At 34.4% G+C, this 22,684-nt stretch overlaps 2 protein-coding genes and 1 long non-coding RNA gene across 3 annotated transcripts; 2 read left to right on the forward strand and 1 right to left on the reverse strand.

Moving 5' to 3' along the window:
• The first annotated feature begins 2,485 nt into the window (after positions 1–2,485).
• Positions 2,486–4,025, forward strand: LOC112757615 (uncharacterized). Its single transcript, XR_011874567.1, has 2 exons — positions 2,486–2,944; positions 3,689–4,025. It is a non-coding gene; the product is annotated as an uncharacterized lncRNA (long non-coding RNA).
• A 4,222-nt stretch (positions 4,026–8,247) lies between these two features.
• On the forward strand, positions 8,248–9,903 carry LOC112755098 (cytochrome P450 94B3-like). The gene has a single exon (XM_025803000.3). It carries the CDS (start codon positions 8,339–8,341, stop codon positions 9,779–9,781), a length of 1,443 nt encoding a protein of 480 aa, XP_025658785.1. The 5' UTR covers positions 8,248–8,338; the 3' UTR covers positions 9,782–9,903.
• A 129-nt stretch (positions 9,904–10,032) lies between these two features.
• Positions 10,033–15,684, reverse strand: LOC112755097 (ATPase family AAA domain-containing protein FIGL1). Its single transcript, XM_025802999.3, has 13 exons — positions 15,260–15,684; positions 15,030–15,168; positions 14,561–14,944; positions 13,958–14,196; positions 13,508–13,635; positions 13,287–13,405; positions 13,112–13,204; positions 12,732–12,833; positions 12,291–12,393; positions 11,151–11,234; positions 10,968–11,063; positions 10,672–10,799; positions 10,033–10,581 (listed from the first exon to the last, which is right to left on the reverse strand). Exons 1-13 carry the CDS (start codon positions 15,592–15,594, stop codon positions 10,480–10,482), a joined length of 2,052 nt encoding a protein of 683 aa, XP_025658784.1. The 5' UTR covers positions 15,595–15,684; the 3' UTR covers positions 10,033–10,479.
• Positions 15,685–22,684: the final 7,000 nt, after the last annotated feature.

Consider the following 22,684-nt stretch of genomic DNA (forward strand, 5'->3'; position numbering starts at 1 on the left):
CTTGATTTCTGATTATGTTTATTACATATTTATAATTATAAGTACTTTAATATTTGTAATTTAGAAATTATAATTTTTTTTATATCTTTAGAAATTATAAATTTATTGAAATAGTTGTAAAATTATATATATTTTTAATATTTAATAATTTATAAAAAAAATTGACAGGCTTAGCCCGCCAACCCGACATTAGGCGGAATGGGAGAGGAATTTAAGACTGCCTCATTAGGCGGGACGGGGTGGTCGGACTTTTTCGTTTGCCACCCCTAATGATATCCTAGCTTTAAATTTTATTTTATTTTTACAAAATTTCAACAAAGTTTTTCTTTAAATTAGTGATCTATACCAAATAATATTTTTACTTTCGGTAATGCTATGGAGATAAAAAAAACAGACAAAACTTATCTTATTTAGTATTTATTAATTGTTAAAATAATTAATAAATATTAGGATAAAGTATACTTTTGTCACTGAAATTTGACAAAAATTTTAAAAATACTCCTAAGTTTTATTTTATTTCAATTTTGTCCCACAAGTTTTCAATTTGCATCAAACATATTCCTAGAAGCTAATTTTTCAAAAAAATTTAGGATCAATTCAATAACAATTTCATAACAACCTTCAACATAAGCAAATCAAATATAATTGGCATGCATTATTATTGGATTAGTCATAAATTTTTTGAAAATTTAGCTATTGGGAGTATATTTGATGCAAATCGAAAACTTTTAGGACAAAATTAAAACAAAATAAAACTTAGAAATATTTTTGAAAAAGGTTAAGTACGATTTTGATCCCTAAAGTATAGGCCAAAAAAAATTTTTTGTCCCAACCTTTTTTTGTATACAAAGTCGTCCCTAAGGTCTAACTTGGTTTTAAAATCGTCCTTTTTACTTAAATTTTAAATTTTATTACCAAATTACCCCTACCAAAAAATTATAAAAGAAAAAAAGAAAAACAAAAGAAGAGAAAGAAAATGAGAACGGATGAGAGGGAGAAAGGGAATCATGCGAGGGGAGGGAAAAAGAAGGGGAAGGAAAGAAGGAAAAGGAAGGAAAAGGGAAAACCGGAAAAGGGGGACGGCGTCGACAAAGTTTGGAGTCGTCGTCGCTATTAGGAATCAGAACCAGAGGGAGAGAGAGCTCGCAAGGGAGAGAGGAGACGCGATTGCGCCGAACTCGCCAAGAAGGTCCAGCTCCTCTGTGACAACCTCCGCTCCGTCATCCGTGCCGCCACTGCCCAATCCCTCAACAAGCATCCACTCGACTGCACTCTCACCCTTTTACGTCGTTGCTGTCGCAAGGGTGGCGTCCTCCGCCAGGTCTTCTCTATCACCACCACCGCCGATTTCTACAAGGTTTAGGAAACTTATCCTCTTTAGGATTCCAATTCTACTTTTGTTTCTAATTTTGTTAATCAAATTATTAATCACATTGTTTCTGATTCTGATTTTGTTAATCCACCCATTTTGATTCTGCTTATGTTTATGTTTATGCTTCTATTTCTATTTCCAATTCTGCTTCTATTTCTATTTCCAATTATGCTTATGCTTCTGCCTCTTTTGATTTTGTTTTTATTTTTGTTTCTGTTTTTTATGTTTATTATATTGTTTTTGTTTCATTGTTATTGCTGAAGAAGAAGAAAAAGAAGAGATGCTGCTGTGACGGAGAAGAATAGAAACTGTATTTTAGTGAAGAAGGAGAAGGGTATTTTGGTCCGAATGACAATTTTAAAACCATGTTAAACTTTAGGGACGGGTTTCGTATTCAAAAAAATATTGGGGACGAAAAAAATTATTGGCCTATATCTTAGGAGACCAAAATCGTACTTAGCCCTTTTTAAAATTTTTGTCAAAATTTAAGGACAAAAAATATATTTTACCAGTTTACTCTAAATGTTAAATAAGGTAAGTTTTGACTGTTTTTTATTTTTATTTTTTTGTTACTAAACATTTTTATTTTATTTTTTACAAAATAAATAATTTCAGTAACAACCTAAACATTAATGATATCATAACTTCAAAAAATTATTTCAAAATTTTGGTAGAATTTTTTTCAAATTAGATACCTCCACCCAATATTATTTTTTTTCATAAAATAATCAATTTCAAACAAATATTTCATTAAACATGCACTCCTGACCTTCCTATTATGCCCCCTCCCTCCTCCGAGTGCGATGCTCAATTCTAGGAAGGCTCCTTGAGGACCGTCTTAAGGAGCGGACTCCTGAGCACAAGCGTTAATTCGAATGCAATAATCGTTAAGAACTATAAAAAACATGCATAAAGACCAATCCAATCGAAATTCCAATTTCGTAAGACCCTTTTGGATGTCATGGTATCTCTGCCACCTTTTTCAATTGGTAGCATAGTGGTAAGAATAAGATTGGACCGACCGGTTCGACTAGAAAATCTATAAACTAGTTATTTAGACGGTCCTGTTAAACAATATAATCAGATAAAGAACAGAATAAAAAAGAATTGATTGAACCGTTCCATTTTGATAAAAATCAGAAAACCAACGATTTTTTTATCACTCAATCGGTTCAAAACTTTTTTTTTTAATTTGACAAAACGACGTCGTTTTGGATTTTTAGGGAAAAAAAAAGAAACACTCGAATACCCAATACCCCATCCCCATTCCCCTTAACCTTAATCCCCTAAATGGTAACCCTCACCTCACCTCACTGCGACACCGCCGGCCGTGTCGTCTTCTTTGTCTCGCCGGACACAGTGCGTCTCTGACGACGTCACCTGCATTGCAGCTCCTTCATCTTCTTCGTCGCTTCTCCTTGCTCCGCTTCGTCGTCGCCGTCGTCGCGTTCTCTCCGTTGTCTGCGTCCTCTGCTCTCTCGGACAGGTTAGTGGTCTCTGTCGTCTGCGTCCTCTGCTCTCTCGAACAGGTTAGTGGTCTCTGTCGTCTGCGTCCTCTGCTCTCTCGAACAGGTTGGTGCTCTTCTTCTAATGCAGTTGAAATAGTTTAAATTTGAGCATGACTCTTGAGATTTGAAAAAAGATGGGAGTATGAGTATGCTTCATTGATAATTTAACCAACCATTCTAGTATACATGCCCTTCTTCTGTTTGATTGTAGTTTCGCTTCCCCATTAGTAGCACTGCCTTCATAGTCTTTTAATAAAGATCCAAATGTTTCTGGCTTTTTGCTCTTATCCACAGTCCCAAATTGCCTGTGGTCTCTCTTAATTTCTTGAATTTGTTGAATTTGTTTTTTGAATTTCTTGAATTTGTTGAATTTTTTAGTATGAATCTGTTTAGGTTAACTTTTTGAATTTCTGAATCTGTTGAGTATGAATCTGTTTGTTGAATTTTTTGGATTTCTTGAATTTGTTGAATTTTTTAGTATGAATCTGTTTAGGTTAATTTCTTGAATTTCTTCAATTTGTTGAGTATGAATTTGTTTGTTAAATTTTTTGAATTTGTTGAATTTTTTATGTCTTTTTTTCTGATTATTAGTGTCTATAGTTGTTTTTGTTGATGTTGCTGTGAATTTAGAAGTTGATGCTTTACAAAATAATCTTGCAAATATGTCTCTTCAATCACCTTTAGATGATTTAGGTATGCTTTCTTTAATTTATTTATAAATTATGTTCAACTATGATTTTGGCATGCTTTATAAGATGTTTTATATTATTTTTTATCTTGATTTGTGAAACATTATCTATAATGCTAGATCAATTGGATTTGGAAGATGATCGGGACGATGATGGAGCTAATAATTCTATGAAAAATGCAAATCAAAATGAAACCAATCAGGATATAACTCCACATTTGTCAGATAAAAAACGATTTTTCGACTTTGAAATCACTCTTTGGATATAGTTCATGGATTGTTATTCTTATTGTGTCTAATTAAGATACTATTGTAGTAGTATTAACTAATTTTATGTCTATCTTTGTATTAATTATCTTTAGAATTTGAGACTTGGTTATTTTTAAAATGTTGGCAAAGATATGTATTTTGAATTTTTTAAGTTTATGACTATTTTATATTTTTTATTTACGTGAAATCGATTTTACTGATTCAACCAGTAATTTATTGATTGAACCAATAAACCAATAACTTAATCGGTTTAATTATCGATTCGGTTCTTACAACTATACTTGATAGTTAGTGAGATACTAATGTCAATTGCTGTTTAGGGAAAAGTAGTAGCAACTGATAGGTGAGAAATTTATCTCGGCCTATAGATTTTCCAGGCTACTAATCTCAAACAAATAAAAAATATGATATTTATATTGCTCTTTCATTTTTATTTTATTTTTTTCATGTTCAATGAGTTGCTATATATAAAAAAAAATTTTAAATTCTCGACAATTGTTTAAGCGAAATGGTAAATTAACCACTCAATCAACTTAAATTGGTTACTATTAACTACAAAATTAGAAAAATTATCATTTTAGTTGAACTCATTAATATTAATTACTATCTAAAGCATTAATAACATAAATAAAAGACAAAAGTACTCTATAAAAAAGTGAATTAGTTGACATATTAATTTATACTTTATATGTACATAATATATATTTTATTCTAATGTAGTAACATGATAATAAGGTGAAATCATACTTAAAATATCATATCTAAAATAAATGAAAATATGTAAGTAAAAAATAAATGAGAATCAAATTCTAAGTAATAATTCTTTTTTTTTCGATTTATTTTCAAATTTTATACTTTTGCAATATTGTGAAATTTTTTGGTTGAACATGGTAATCTTGACAGATCAATGACTAATTCGTTGTGAATCTGAGCTCCATATAAGAGTCAGTTGTTGACCAATAAATTATTGTATGCACAAGGCGAGATTCAAATCTCTGACACTTAGTTAAGTAAACAAATAAGTTGATCACTCTAACCATCCAAATTGATTAATGCCATGAAATTATAATGATAACCATGGTTCTGAAAATGGCTCGAACCGATCGATCGGACTGGTTGAACCGTGAACCGACAAAAAAAACAATTCGGACAAATGGCATAACCGCCTATTTCAAAAACTGAAATTAGACTGTCGGACCGGTTAGAAACCGATCGATTGGACCGAACTGAATTAGACCAATTTTCACATTTCTGCCCATCGATTTGAATTTTAAATTGAAGAAAAAAGAAAATTGAAAAAAAAAAACCCTCACCATCACCCTCTCTGTCTCTCATTTATCTTCCCTCTCTCAAAAGAAAAATCCTAGCCTCCATCGCTACTCTCTTCTTCAAGTTGTCACCGTCGTCATCCTACCGCTGCCGTCGAATCTGATCCATCCGTCTCTCCACTGCTTTAGCATTGTCTCCGCTCATCTCTGTCGTTGCGTCGCATCGCATATGCTCGAAGCCGCCGTCCCACTGCAACTCATCTCGTGTCGTTTCTCTGTTGGGCAACCTCTGTTTCACCGCGTCGGTTCTGTTCCACCGCGCTCTAACCCTCCTCTGCTCCAGTTCCACCACGCTCCACCCTCCTTTGCTCCAGTTTTGCTGCGCTCCACCCTCCTCTATTCTAGTTTCGCCGCGTTCCACCTTTCGCGGCTCCAGTTATGCGACGGTCCAGCCACCCCTTCTCCAATTTCGCGACGGTCCAGCCACCTCTTCTTCAGGAATCCTATGTCTATACCTTCATCATATAATTGTTTCAATTTAGAAATGAATTCGTATGCTTCACCCTTTTACTTCTGTTATGTTGTTGTTTTGTTGTCTTTAATATTTTTGTTTTTATTGTGATTTTTTGTTCTTAAACTTGTTAAGTTAATAATTTGCTAAATTATTCGGCTGTTGTGTTAATTTGTTAAATTATTAGGTGGTTGTGATTTAATTTGTTGAATTTTTCTATTTAGATTTTGTTATTATTTATTTGATAAATGATTGTTATATACATATTATTGTTCTTGAGATTATTGGTTGTTGTGTTTTTTTTAATTGTTAATTTGTTAATTTTTTAAATTGTTATTGTCATTTTTGAGATATTGAGATTGAGATTGTTTTCGTTTTTTATTATTAGATTGTTAGATTTTTTATTAGAATCTTGCTCTTGTTAATTTATTAAATTATTGTTATTGTGAATCTTGCTATTGAAATTGTTCTTGCTGATCATTTTTATATATAAATCTAATAGTATTAATTTGGATGATATTTTAAAATTTATGTTGATCATTTTTATATATAAATCTAATAGTATTAATTTGGATGATATTTTAAAATTTATGTTAGACTATAACTATATTTTGGTGTGTTTATAACTATATTTTGATGTGTTTATAATAAAAGACTAGAGAAAATAATAACTAGTATAACAAACTCTAGCTAAAATAACAAATTTAAAACAGAAACAACAAACTTTCCTTAAATAACAATAAGTATATAAACAAGGAAGATATCTAAGAATTGGTATGGATGTTGTAAGCTCTCACTCTTCCCGTGAAATTACTCTTCCTCTGATATTCTTTTCTCTTGAATTATTCTGATAAATTCTCCGTAGCTCACCTTCTCACTAATTTACTCTTCTTTTTTTAATTGTTTTGAATTTACTTGTTTCATTGATTGTTGAATTATTTATACTACTATACCTCATACTTCTTCTTATTCAATATAATTGTTGAGTTTGTATATATTATTAGATGATATCAGTTTATTTGTATTTATTTATTATTTTATTATAAAATAATTTTTTCAATTAAATCATAATTGGATCATTGAATTAATAAATTAATAAATTAGTAGTTAAAACGATTTAATAATCCATTCGATTGTTAAAACTATGATGATAACAATGACACGTACAAAAGAAATTTTATATCCACTACAAAGAAATATTATATTTTTATTAAACGAGTATTCACGTTGAATTAGATTCACACTTCTTATTAATTTTTTTAAAGGGTAAAGTATACTTTTTGTTTTTGAAGTTTTGCAAAAGTTTTTAAAATATTCTTAAGTTTTATTTTGTTTCAATTTTGTTTTAAAAGTTTTCAATTTGCATCAAATATATTCCCGACGACTAAATTTTTAAAAAATTTAAGACCAATCTAACAATAATGTATGAAAACGATGTTTGATTTGTTTGTATTGAGGGTTGTTCTTATGAAATTGTTGTTGAATTGGTCTTAAATTTTTTGAAAAATTAGCCCTCAAGAATATATTTGACACAAATCAAAAACTTCTAGACAAAATTAAAACAAAATAAAATTTAGAGATATTTTTAAAATTTTTCTCAAACTTAAAAAACAAAAAATATATTTACCCTTTTTCAAATTTCGTTTAGTTTTTACGCTCATACAGTTTTCTTCTAATCTCACAACACCACAATTTTACTACTCGTAGTCGTCCGTGAATACTCGTCGATAGCCAATTGACACGGCTGCTACTAGCCAACGGCCACTCGCCACCAACAGTCTAACCAAAAATTTAAATAAAATAAAATATTTTTGTACTAAAATCCAACCATTCTTATGTTAACACGTTTTGTTTTTAATATTTACGATATTTTTTAAATATTCATAATATTTAATTACATTCAATTTGGTCTTCAACGTTTTTAATTTATATTAAAATTATTCTTAAATATTAATTCTATATAAAATGTTAAAAATAAAATTAAAAATATTTAAGAATGATTTTGATACAAATAAATAGAGTACTGCTAGAGAGTCAATGGCCTAAGCGTATAATGGGCTAAATTTTTTGTCTATTAATAAAATGAACATCACCCATACTAAAAAAGATCATGTCATGAAACCACTCATCCTAAAAGTATAATCTAATAGAACAATATAACACTAATGATCATATCTCTAATACTTTTTAAACCTTTATTGTACACATTGTAAGCTTATGCTATTGGCTCCCTATACTTTCTCAAATAAAAAACATTAGAGATAAAATTAAAAAAATTAAAAATATTAAAAACAAAATTAAATGAAATTAAATATTAAGGATAATTTTTAAAAAGATCACAAATATTAAAAACAAAAAATATAATTACCCAAAGAAAATAAAAATTTTTGTAAAAGAAATACATAAATTTTTGGATTAAAATTTTATATTTATAAAAAAAAACTCAAAAAAAATATTTAAAAGATCGCCCCAAATCAAATCCTACTCTAAATATTCCATCACCATCAAATGTTCAGACATTAACACGCAACCCGACAAATTGAATTCCTATAATAGTATAGCGATCATGCTTATATTATATATAAATTTAAGGATCATGGCAGAGTCAACCCAGAATAGCCAACCAATTTTCTCAGTGCTCTCCATTTATTATTAACTAGAACGGTAGTGCCCGAAGCCCCAAGGGGGCAAAAGGCAAATACTAATAATAATAGTAATAACATGGGAGTTCTCATTCCCTTCTTCCTCTTGTTCTTCTTCTTCCTCCTCCTCCTCACCCACTTCTTCTTTCAGTTCTGGCGAACAAAGAAGCTCTCACACCTCATTTCCTTCTATAGGAACCGTAACCGCTTACTCGAATGGTTCACGGAGCTTGTTGCTGAGTCACCAACCAACACCATCGTGGTTCACCGCTTAGGCTCACGTAGGACCATTGTAACAGCCAACCCTTCCAACGTTGAGTACATACTCAAGACCAACTTCTTCAACTTCCCCAAAGGCAAGCCTTTCACTCACGTACTGGGTGATTTTCTCGGAAATGGGATTTTCAACGTTGACGGTGACCGTTGGTTTAGTCAACGTAAGGTCGCAAGCCATGAGTTCTCAGCAAGGTCGCTAAGGAAGTTCTTAATGTACACTCTGGCGGAAGAGGTGTACGGGAGGCTCGTCCCTGCGCTAGAGGGAGTTTCGTACGGTGGAAGCGTTCTTGACTTGCAAGAGATTCTCGCGAGATTCTCGTTCAACGTGATCTGTAAGTTCGCCATGGGGAGTGGTAATGCGTGTTCTTTGGACCCTTGTGTCCCCGTTTCGTCGCTCTGGAGAGCGTTTGATGTGGCGGCGGCGATATCGGCGAGGCGAGGGGCGGCACCGTTGTTTGTGATATGGAAGGTGAAGAGATTGCTTGGAGTTGGATCTGAGCGGAGGCTTAAAGAATCGATTCTTGAGGTTCACACGCACGTGATGAAACTGATACATGAGAAGAAGAAGAAGACGATGAAAAATAATGAGGATTTCTTATCAAGGCTTATATGTGCTGGTTATGAAGATGATGTTGTTAGGGACATGGTGATAAGTTTTGTGATGGCTGGGAAGGACACAACTTCAGCGGCATTGACATGGTTCTTTTGGATATTGTCACATTATCCCGACGTGGAGGAAAAGATTTTGAAAGAGGCAGAGGCAAATGAACCATTAAATTATGAGTCACTTAAGAGGTTGAATTACTTGAAAGCGTGCCTATGCGAGTCAATGAGGCTTTTCCCACCAGTGGCATGGGACTCTAAGCATGCCTCATGTGATGATATGTTGCCAGATGGCACTGTGGTCAAAGCAGGAGATAGGGTCACTTATTTTCCATATGGAATGGGGAGACTGGAAGCATTATGGGGGTTGGATAGGTTTGAATTCAGGCCGGAGAGATGGTTTACTGGTGGAAAGTGGAGTGAGGTTTCTCCGTACAAGTTTCCAATTTTTCAGGCTGGTCCAAGGGTGTGTTTGGGCAAGGAAATGGCTTTTGTTCAAATGAAGTATCTTGTGGTTTCAATTCTCAAGAGGTTTAAGATCAGACTCGTTAGCACAAATAAGCCTACGTTTGTGCCACTTCTCACTGCACACATGGCCGGCGGCTTAAAGATATTCATTTCAAATAGGGAGAAAAGAAAATGAGTTAGAAGAGCACAATTTTTTATGTTCTTTTTTTTCTTTCTTAAGGTAGTGATTAGCTCAATTCTTTTAAGGTGGCAGATTAGCCCAATTTTTTAATATTAAAGTGTACTAGATTAAATATTTTAAGGGGACAATTTGGAGGCTCACCATTCTTCTTTTCCTTTTATGTTGGCGTTTCGAGACCACCGAGAATGAAAGGGAAATGGTTGGTGTACCATATTACATCGTATTGATTCTATTGAATAGATGGATATTTGCAACATGCATGTACATATTTATTTCTTGTATTACGAAAACGATTAGGAGCAAACAATTCTTACAGTTGTGTTTTGCACAAATAATTCAAATAGAGAAATTAGTTCCTGTAAAACGTGCTTTGTACATCTACGACTTAATTTTTAAAGATCTGGACGGAATAATGCTTTATGCCTGGCGCAATTGATTATTTATTTCATAACCCATGGTTGATCTACGTACGAAAGTGATTTAAATATAACTAACGTTTGGGACCTGCGTAGTTCATTTTTAATTCTTTTTCCCCATCAATGTGTTCCTTAAAGTATTTACCTATTATTAATTATTAACTATACAATACCCGGAGTATGCAGGGATTGCAATTGAAATTAATTTTGCTATCCATTGTCGAATTGATTTTTTCAAAGCCGTCTCCATAGAATGATAAGATGAACCTCTACAGTCTACCGTGATAGGCTTCCAAACTGGTTGTTCCATTCATCGTAGGTGCCAAGTTCGTTAGTGGAAACAGAAGGCCTCACTTCTTTTAGGGCATTCTCGAAGTCCTAGATGAAATTCAAATTAATCAAGATGAGATTTAAATTTTGGAAGAAGAAAAAAAAGTTTTCTTGGTTATTTGTGCTAATTGTGCATACCTGAAGGGTTACTGGCCTCATATCCTCCTTCTTCAACTTTGAAATTTCTATACCCTGTTTTAGGGCCTCTCTTAGGGGACCCATAGATGCATCCTTCACTAAGTTTTTCATGTCAGATCCTGAATAACCTAGTAAACGACATTATTAAGCAGAAACATAACCATTTGGTTAGTCAACACCCAACAGAAATTAAGGACAGAATTTTTTTCCCCCTACAAATTCAAATAGGAATTTTCAATTGACAATAAAAACATTATGCAGAAGATACTGTAGCCAACTTGGAAAAATGTTGATACCTTCGGTTATGTTACATATGATATCTATTTCCTCCCTTGATAGACTGAACAATCCATCTTTCTCTAGTAGGTTACGTATAATCCAAGCTCTAGCTTCTTTATGAACAAGACAAAAGCTTTGTCAGTCAAATGGTGCTAAAGAGTTTGAATAATTTAGAAAATGATAATATAAATAGATAGTACCTGAGGAGGGTAGGGGGATATATAGTCTTTTGGTAAGTCTCCTTCTTGCTGCTTCATCAAGCTCTTGGGGACGATTTGTTGCCCCTATATAATTAATATTATAACAGTACCAAAAAATAAATAATATAACATGACAACACAAGCTATATTTAGAAGCTTACTGCCATAAAGTTGAACATGTCCAAATTATTCTTGTCCTTAAAAGCTCAATTTACTTGCATTACAATTACAGCAGTAAATAAACAAACTCGGGATTATGACTGATATCTGAAAAAGGCGTAACAAGATAGTACTAAAATGAAGTGTTAGGTCCAACTTCCTTTTATTTTTTCTTGTGAACATGATCTTCCATTGCATTCCATAAATTCAAAAACCAACCCTCATATAATTCCCTAGATATTTGTGTAATGATAGACGTGATCTTCCATTCTAGGAAGAAACTAGTTTATTCAGGTATATCCTATAGGTACCATCCCTAATAATAGTAGAAGGAGTAAACTACTTTGATCTCCCCTAAAATTTGGCAAAATTGATAGTTGCTCTTTTATTTGTCCAAGTGATACTGCCTTCCTCAAACTTCTCTTTAAAGAAAGTTAGTTTCCATATGTTCACAGAACTGTTTAGTGTTATATTTCACAAAATACAAAGATACCAAGTGTATTATCAACTAATTCTCAGGGGGAAGATAAATATTTGTTATAGAAAAGTAGAGAGGAGTTGAGTTGAAATTTCCCCCCAAATCTGAAATAAAATGATTGTAATTAGTCCTAATAAAGAAAATCACCTTGCAGATTAAGCAGAGGAACCACTAAACAGGAAGCATGCAAAACTAGCCAGGTGTTACTTATTTTGAATACACAAACAAAATTATTCATAGATTAGGAATTATGACAATGACCACATTAGCCATATGTATGGTGCTTCATAACCCTTTATCTGGGTAATAATGCTTATGAGTTATGATGCTGGTGCACATTTCAACTTGCAAATATTAAATTAGCTTGTTCTTCGGTTCTATCCCCACAGAACTATATTTGAGCCATACCCATGCCATGCATAGATTATACATATTGAGCTAAAATGGGAATACTACCAAAGGAAAATGACAAAAAGGAATCTGAGCCCACTCTTAATAATTACCTATAAGTAGAATCTGTTCGCTGCCACTATCAAAGCCTTCCATTTCTATGAGAAATTGTGTCTTAAGCCTTCTACTTGATTCATGCTCACCATCTGACTTGCGCTGTGACAATACATATACAATAAAATAAATAAACAATGCAGCATATAGTGTGACAAGGCATACACAATAAAAGAATACGGGGAAAAATAATGCAGCATATAGTACAACTAAAAATATTATAAGCAAATTGTAAAAGTTTCAGGCGTTGTGCAGAAATAAAGTACAACTTTCCTAGTTTATTTTATTTTTCACTGCGATCCATAGGATTCCTGTCATGAACATCCATACATATTAGAATGCTACAGTTCAAATTTTTAAAAATACTAAAATGACTTTGGTCATAAACTTCCATATAGCATCAAAATGTTTGGATTTAGTGGAAAAATCTTATAGGTTACCTGAGAGAGGAGTGAATCTATCTCATCAACAAAAATTACTGCTGGCTGACGACAACTGGCAACTCCAAAAAGGGCTCTTACTAGCTTTTCGCCTTCACCAATCTATGATCATCAGTAGATATAACATGTATTCGAAATAGGCTCGTTAGGATATGAAGACTGTTAAAAATACAGTTAATGAGTGAAATAAGAAGAAAGACATTGTAAAACATTCTGGGGTTCAAGTTCAACAATCTAACTATGACTGCAGGAAAGTAGTTAAGATTGTGTTCCAAAATAAGGGAAAAAAAAGCATAAGATATTTAAGTTTTACGAGAAAAATATTAGCTAACCTTCTAAAGCATATAAACAGCTAAAACTCAGAAGAATTTCTAACTTACCCACTTGCTTGTCAATGAACTTGCAGATATGTAAAAGAAGGTTGCCTTTGCCTCCCCTGCTATTGCTTTGCCTATCATCGTTTTACCAGTTCCCTTGTATGCAAAGTAGTACATAAATTAAACAGTAACCAGAGTAATTTTAATCACATCATTAGGAAGAGAACGTTGCATTTACCGGAGGACCAAATAAGAGCAAACCTCTACCAGGTGACCGGCATCCCTTAAATATGTCTGGACGTAGCAGAGGCCATATAACCATTTCAGTTACACATTTCTTGGCATGCTCCAACCCAGCTGCATTATCATCAATGTATAAAGAGTATATTTAGTTTCACAGGGATGCAAATTGCAAGTTTGTGAACAAAGAGAGGAAAGATCAATAGCTAATTATATTACCAATGTCATCCCAACGGACATTAGGATCTCTATCCATAATCTCATTACTAACATGCTCGATGAGGCGAGGTTCCAAATTCCTCAATTTCTCAGGAAGCTCACCATCAGGCCCACACAGCATTTCCAAACTAGAAGCAAATTATGAAACACATTAAAAATTTAATGCATATATCTTGCCTACAACTTTAGATTAAAAAAAAGGGAATGGTGATAAAGGATAAACACTACATGTTTAGAATGTCAATATCGAGGCCTACAAAATAGCGTGCCAAGTTAAGGGTTGATCGCACCAAAATTAAATATTAAGATGCAATCTACGAAGAACTTATCAAGGAACAGTTCTCTTTACACTTTGGAGTGCCTAAAGTTAATGAATTTAGGAGGATGCGATAACTGGTGAACAAAAAGCTAGTAACCTAGTACGATTCATATGATGGTTGTACCACTAACCATCTTTTGGTAGAATCATCTAAAGAATCATCTCCCTTTCCAGCAATTCGTGAAGTCACATTTCCAACATTACTCCCATTGGATTTAATGGGTGGGACAAAATTACCACGGAAGCCACGTCGTGAAATGCCATAGGATCTCCCACTATATAACCTATTGGAAGGATTATTATCGCCTTGTGGGGATACAGGTGCATTGGGTGAACCAACTGCCCCTCTCTTTTGCCTTGCTTCCATTTCCTGTCCAAATTATGTGTCTTATCAGGATTTCTAGACGCAAATGTAATGCATATCACATAAACTCAGATACGTTACAGATTAATGAAAATTGAAAAGAGAATCGTGAATCAAAGAGTAGTTCCTTATGTTTCATCCAGAAATTAATATTACCTGCTTCTGTAGAATCATTTGCAAAAGCAGTGATCATAAATAAATCATTACTAAGAGTTGAAGGAAACGGAATTTAGCACCAAATCAGAGAGAATGCAATGAGAATTCATATGATCAATCATATGAATTAAAACAATTATCGTTCATGCCCCGGATTCAAAACTTGACAGCAGAAGGACAAAGCACCGCAAGCAATAAGGCTTAATAACATTACCAATTTGGCTCTAGCAGTAACAAATCCGTTGCCAGAAACTTCAGGGTTAACATCCTCTTTGCTTGAAGGTGACCTCGAATAACCAACTTTGGGACTATTATTAATTTCCATATGCACACGTTTCTTCCCAAACGAGTTCATTCTTTCTTCCTCTTCAACCTGCAAGAAAGAAGAAATAGTAGAACCCTTTGTATGGCTGTTCTGAAATTGAGGCCTCTCAACAACAACGCATTCCTCAGAACCATTATCCTTCAAATTGAAGAAGTTCTTCGTAGCATTATCATTCCTCAATGCACTCTTCCCATACGCTGACGTCAGCTTCGCTTGCACCATTTCCTTTGACGGCTTCTCGCACGATCCGTCTTGCTTCCCAATTTGTTCACCCTGCAAACAGAAAACACCATTTGTTCACAAAAAGCACAGTCAGATGAAAATAACAGTTCAAGTACTTCGTTATCAGGTCCATCACCAACTGATTCTCGTCAATTTCATTAGATTGCGCGAGAAGAGCTCGAAAGTACTTCGACTTGCGGATCTTGTCAATGTCAATTTCACCTGATGTGGCAAAAACGCGTCCCTGAGACTTCTTTGCTTGTTCAAAAGCTAGACTGAGGAAACAAAAAAAGCATTAAATTAAAAAAAAAATACATACACAGGGAGAGAGAACTACTTTAGAAATTGAAGAGTTGGAGGCAATACCGATCGGAATCAGGAGTGAGGGAACGGCGAGCGGAGGCAAGAGTGGAGAGGGTTTGGCGGCGAATAGGGTGGATGAAGGCTTCGTCGACGTCGGAATGGGAGTGGGAGTCGAGGAAGCCGAGGAGGCGGAGGCCGAGGACATAGGCGGAGGAAAAGTCCTGGGTGGTGAGGGCGTGGTCAGCGCCGAACTGAAGGGACTGGAGGCGCTTCAGATTCTCGTCGACTTCCATTCTCCAGCATTTTTCCTTTGTTGTTTCCTCCATTTTCGCTCTCATTGACGGAGAAGAAGACGGAACAGGAAGAGGCCTTTGCTTCATAGTGTTCTCTCCCGCCATTTTTCTTTTTGTCTGTTTTGCTTTCTTCTTCTCTCAAACTCAAATGTATTAACCGCGCCTCACTCCTATTGTGCAACATATGATTATTTTTGGGGGGGGGGGGGGAAGAAATGATTTTGACCTGAAATTGATAGTTGGGAAATCAAATCGATAATTTAATTAAATTTATTCAAGTCACCAAAAAAAATTAAATTTATTCAATTATTTTATATAAAAATATCTGTAGATTATTTTTATTTTATTTTTTTATGTTTTTAATATATTTGTTTTTGTCCGACTTGACTTTGGATAGCCCGTCTCTCGGGCTGACAATTCATATTCTACCCGCGGGTACCCAACCCGTTCGAATATGGTAGGCTACCCAATTCGCTACGGGTAGGGTAGGGTACGATTCGGGTATAAGGAGACGTCTAGCTGAAAACACCAAAGCCAGAGCGAGCTTCTCTATCTTCGGGTAACAAAGCTCGGCATGTTGTAGTGATTTGCTAATGAAGTACACAGGTTGTTGAATTTTATTCCTTTCTATAACAAGAATAGAGCCAATAGCCCAATCAATAACAGATAGATAAAGATAAAGTGCTTTTCATCATGTTCAGACTTTTGTAAAATAGGAGGTTTCAAAAGAATAACTTTAAGGTTTGTAAAAGTATTTTCACATGCATCATCTCAATTAAATTTTTTTTATTTTTCAATGATTGAAAAAAGTAGAAAGATTTAAAAGTTAAACAAGGTAAAAATCTAGATAAAGTTGCAAGTCTCCCTGTAAACTGTTGAACTTCTTTGACAGTTTGAGGACTCTTCAATTCCAAGACAGCTCAATATTTGTCCGGGTTGGCTTCTATACCTCAGCGTGTAAGTAAGAAACTAATAAATTTACCTCCTTGATCACCAAAGGCACATTTTTCTGGGTTTAGTTGTATGTTGTATTTTCTTATTTCAGCGAAGATTTCAGCAAGATCGGCAACGTGTGATTGACCGATCTTAGTCTTGGTCACCATGTCATCAACATATACCTCCATGTTTCGACCAATTTGCTTGGCAAATACTTTATTCATAAGTCTTTGATAGGTAGCACCTGCATTCTTAAGACCAAAAGGCATGACTTTATAACAAAAGTTACCATATTTGGTTATAAAAGCAGTTTTATCTTGGTCGGAAGAAAGCATTAAAATCTGAGTATAACCAGAATATGCGTCCATAAAACTTAAAGTACCAAACTTAGAAGCATTATCAACCAAAGTGTCAATAGGTGGTAAAGAATATGCATCATTTGGACAAGCTTTGTTCAAATCAGTAAAATCAACATACATGCGACATTTACCATTATGTTTCTTTACCATAATAACATTTTCTAACCAACTTGTAAACTTGATTTCTTGGAGGAAGCCAGCATCAATGAGTTTCTTAGTCAACTCTAAGGATGCTTGACGCTTATCCATGTCAAGGTTCTGCTTTTTCTGTGCTATAGGTCAGTGATAAACCACTATTTTGCGGTTTATTTTGTATTGAATTGAGTGGATTTTATCAATTATACATACACTTATTCATATAATTTGCATGTATTATATTTTCCTTCCTAATTTTGTGCTATGATTGAAAACATGCTTCTTTGGCCTTAAATTTGCTATTTTTAATTCTCTCTTATTACCATTCGATGCCGTGATATGTGTGTTAAGTGTTTTTAGGTTTTATAGGGCATGAATGACTTAGAGGATGAAACAGAAGCATACAAAAGTGGAAGGAACATAAGAAATGAAGTATTTCAGAATCTGGTAGCGACGCGCACGCGTGGCTGACGCCTACGCGTGACAGAGTGTCACGTGCTGCAATTTACAGAAAACGCTGGAGGCAATTTATGGGCTACTTTGGACCCACTTTCAGGCCCGAAAATACTGATTAGAGGCTGCAGAGTGGAGCTGGAAGGGGGAATCAATCATTCATACTTTCATTCACAATTATTAGGTTTATATGTAGTTTTCTAGAGAGAGAGGTTCTCTCCTCTCTCTAGGTTTTAGGGTTTTTAGGTTTAGCTTTTCTCAAATTCAGATTTCTACCTTGCTTTTATTTAGTTTTCTTATACTTTTGTTTGTTCTAGTACTTTGGTTTGTCTACTTCTATCATTGATTCCTTCATGTTGCCAATTTAGTTTATGAACTCTTTTGTTTCCTTTGATCCATATTAATGCAATTTATGTTTTTCATGTTTATTGTTACTCTCTTTAATTGTTAGTCATTAATGTTTGCAATTGGTTGTTTAGATTTAATATTCTCTTATTACTTTTCTATGCTTTTATTTTGTGCCTTCCAAGTGTTTGATAAAATGTTTGGTTGGACTTTAAATTAGATTTTTATGTTATTGACTTGGATTGATTAATTAGAGACTCTTGAGTTATCAAAAGTCTTTTGTTGAATGGTAATTGAGACTTGCTGGTTGCCTTAGGCTTCACTAAATCTAGTCTTTGATTAGGACTTGTGAACTTAAGTTGATTTTGCTCACTTGACTTTCCTTCATTGTTAGAGGTTAACTAAGTGAAAGTAAAAGGCAATTACCATCACAATTGATGATGATAATGAGGATAGGAATTCCAATTCTCAATCCTTGCTAGGACTTTTCTTAGTTGTTATTTTATTTCCTTGTTATTTACATTACTTGTCTCTTATCACAAAAACCCCAAAAATACTTTTCCATAACCAATTATAAGTACACTTCCCTGCAATTCCTTGAGAGACGACCCGAAGTTTAAATACTTCGGTTAATTTTATTGGGTTTGTGTTTGTGACAAACAATTTAAACATTGACTGAGGTTAAATTGTTGGTTTAGAACTATACTTGCAACGTGATATTTTTGTGAAATCTTTACCGACATTTTTCCTCCGTCAGTCGGGCAGAGGAACTTAGTGCCAGTTTCTGAGAAATGACAGAAAGGTCTATGCTAGGCATATCTCCAAGTATTCAAGCAAATGAATATGCATTTTGTTGAAGAAATTCTCGGAGCCTATCTTTCTCACCCCTTGCAAAGCTGCACCTACATAGGTAAACATGTTTGGATCGTTAGTGAAAAAAATCTTTTGTAATTCCTCCATTGGTGTAGGTCGATCTTGGAGTTCATCCCTCAGATCTAACTCGGATAATGCCGAAAGATCGACCGGGTTGTGAACAACATTGATATGGGCACCTATAGTTCTAGCCGACGTTCTTAGACTAGCATTATAACAGTGTCGAGCTTCACGGTGATCATTATGGATGGTAGCAATAAAATTGTCCTGCACATGAAACTTGACACATAGATGAATTATGGATACTATGGTACCAAATTTATTCAAAAAAGGTCACCCAAGTATTAAGTTATAAGGACTAAAACAATTAACAACAAGATATTGAATGTCTAAAGTTTTAGTTAGGGGATGCTCACCCAGTGTAGTTTGTAACTACACAGATCCTAAAACAGGTACACATTCACCTAAAAAACCTACTAAGTCTCCAGTGGATTATTGTAGTATGTGATTGCTTAATTTCATCTTCTGAAATGTAGAATAAAAAAGGACCTTTGCATTGCTTCCAGGATCCAAAAGTACTTTTTGAACAATTAAATCCCCTAATCGGATAGATTTCAACTGGATCATCTATGTTTATGAGAGTTGTGTTGAAATCGGATGGCTTGAATACCATTTTTGGAAAGGTGGAGGGAGGTTGGGGATTACTAACAGCATCTTCTACCGAAAGTCTAGCTCAGTACATACGTTTGCAGGTAGAGCTGGTAAATCCTCCACCAGCAAACCCCCGAGATATGCAGTTAATAACACCTTGGGGTTGATCAGCTTGAGTATGAGCAATTTTGTATTTTTCACAAAAAACTGTCTGGTAGAAGAGTGGTTAGTAGAATTCCTAGTGCGCTTTTGAATGTGGCCACCGATATATTTATCCAAATTCCCCTGCCGAGCTAATCGTTCTAGCAGGTCTTTGGCTACAACATACTCGTCAGTAGTGTGACCATATTTTTTATGAAAGGCATAGTACTTCGACTTATCCACATTCTTCAAATCTTGATCATTTCTAGCCTTCCAAGGATATTTTTATAAGTTTTGCGTTCAGGATCTCCTTGATTATTCTTCCCTTCTAGTATTGAATTGTGTATAAGAATCATAACATGGTGTTAACCGAAAAGGTTATTGCTTTCCTGAGCTTTATCGTCGTCTTTATTATTGTTGCTTTTCTCGGACCTTCGAGCTTATCGAAGCTCTTCAATCTCCATTTGACCTTTAACTTTCTCCCGAAACTCAGCTAAGGTTCATGGTTTAGCAACAGCTATAGTTTCTTGAAACTTTTTTGAGCGAAGTCCACTTTTAATAGCATGTAAATGTACTTCTAAATGGATATTCGGAATGCTCATGGGTCATGGCCACCTTAGTGAATCGAGTAACATAGTCCCGAAGACCTTCATGTTGTCCCTACTTGATCGTGCTTAAATAATTTGAATCATGCAAATAAATAGAAAATGCAGCAAACTGATCTTCAACAGCTTGGCTAGCTCCTGAAGACACGAAATAGATTCTATAGGCAGAGAAGAAAACCAATAAAGTGCAGGACCGTCTAAAAAAGTAGGAAAATAATGACATAAAATATGGTCAGAATCATCGTTTACTAACACCATGGAACGAAATTTTTTCACGTGTTTTTTTGGATCACCCAAGCTATCATAAGAAGTTAAAGTCATTGGTAATGCAAAGTTTCTAGACAATTGAAAATTCATGACATCTTCGGTAAATGGACTATGTTGTCTGATTCTGTTTCTTCATTGAATGGTTAATCCTCTCCTAGTTCTTGAGTTTCAGAAACATGAGTTGGATCGGAGTTTGCTTCCTCATCATCTGGTTGTTTGTGATGAACATCATTATGAGTTATCCATGCATTGGTAAGCTCAACTATCTGATTTGCCATTCTTTGATTTCTTCCGCCATACGTTGATTAGCCTATTGTAACTCCATTACCATCCGAAGAAGCTTGGATGGCGTTAGAGTAAGTTGGTCAACCATAGACACACCTAAAAATCCTGGAGCCCAAAGAAAAATTTTATATCTTTGGTCCCACGGTGGGCACCAATTGTTCTTGTATGACTTGAATTTGGGATTGCTCGTCCCCCGGTGGTTGTCTTCGAACTTTTCGTCAGGATGAGTTATACCTCGGAACTAAGAAAACAAGGAGGTGAGCACGTGCAAAAGGTACTCTGATGCTTAAGTCAGTGTGTGAATAATAAGCTCTGTCTAAAAAGTAATTCTCAAATCCATCTCTTACCCCTTCCTTTCCGCTTATTCTCCTTTTATAATAGGAATAAGCGTCAGTAGTTGTTTTTTCATTACCAGTTTGTATTAGTAACAGATAAAAGTATATCATAATATTTTAATATATTTTTTATATTTAATGGCCGAATTATCATGTATGTAGCTAAGTTATATTATGTAACTGATTTATAACGGACCTATCAATATCAAAAACCATATATCTAAAATAATATATATATATATATATATATATATATATATATATATATATGTGGTGAAGAGTTTATCAATTTAATAGTTGAAAATTGTTATATGATTTGATGAATTTGATTAAATTATTATCAAATAATTTTAAATTATTAATTTCACAGTAAAATAAATTGTACGTAAATTTTTACCATTAAATATATTCTAAAATTATACAAATATCTCTCAAATTTTATAGTACTATAAAAGTAAAAATGATATATTAAATTAATTATTTAGATTTTAATTCAAACATAATATTTTATATGATAAAACACGACTTCGAACTAAGTTAGGTTTATTCAAAATATGACTCAAACTCATACAAAAAATTATACCGAGTAGATTAACAAACTCAAACCTGACCCGACAAAAATGTCAAAATATGCTTTGAGGCCAGGCTAGATTTTGAACACTCCTAATATATTAGGGTTAACAAAAATGCTCGATATAAAAAAAAATACAAAAATACGAACCTAGATCTTTACATTGGACCATAAACCCAAATGGAGTGGGATCGTATCACTTGGGCCGAAGATAAATTTTACCTTTGAAGATGAGACCAAAATTTGTTTAACCAAACAATATTAGCTAAGGTACCAAACCAAAAAATTCTATACATGCTTCCATGGTTTCGGACCTCAAAGAAAGAAGGAAAGGAACGAAGGAAGTTTTGTCATACCAAAACCAGAAAGGAAGGGAAGGGTTGGGTGTCGTGGCTGTTGTGTACATTCCTGTTAGGTTCGTAAGTTGTAGCAAGCGTTAACATTGACAATTAAATAGCGGGGCCGGGGAGTGCTCACTCGTAAGTCAAATTTGATATTGTTTGTACCTGACTCGTGATACAGACTTACGACTCGAGATCTCGAGGATGATTGTTCACAGTCCAGGCCGGGGGGCAACCTGCGATGACACTCCGAAACTTAAGTTAGAAGTTTTCTCTTAGTGTAAAATGATCATGGTCTTACCTGCGTTGGAGCCCCCTGTTTTATGTGCTTCTTGGTTGTCCCTTGAGCATTTAATGTTGGATATACGTTTATATTGACTTTCAGCCATTTTTCTGACCTGAAGTTATAGTGGTATCCTGCGTTATCCGTGTTTCTTGCGTAACGTCGGTAACACATGATTTTGGCATAGTCGTTTCCTTGTTATCAGTTATTGTCCATAACAATGCCCCTAGCTTGGGCTTCTTGTCTTCCCGACTTTTCAAGTGTGCTCAAGCTAAATAGATCAGTCCCGCTCTAGTATTTTTGGAAGGTTTTTCTTTTTTGGGTGCCAAAAATCCTTTTGAAAAGACCGTTTAGTTCCTTTAAGCGATTTATCTTTCCCTTGGTTTTTGAACCGTCTCCTACTCTTTTTTTTTTCTCTTTCCATCAATCAATTGATTTAATGAAGCATTAATCTATCTAAGCTCATCTCTCTCTACTTCATTTACCCTCACCCTTCTTTCGCATTTGCTTCCTGAAAACCTCCCCTTTGCCTTCTAAAGAAAGGATAATAGAGAGATTTTTTCCTCTTCTTCTCTTGCTCTGCTAAAGGCTTTTTGGCTACTTATAGTCTTCGTT

This window comes from Arachis hypogaea, chromosome 16 (assembly GCF_003086295.3).
Source record: "Arachis hypogaea cultivar Tifrunner chromosome 16, arahy.Tifrunner.gnm2.J5K5, whole genome shotgun sequence".
Lineage (NCBI taxonomy): Eukaryota > Viridiplantae > Streptophyta > Magnoliopsida > Fabales > Fabaceae > Arachis > Arachis hypogaea.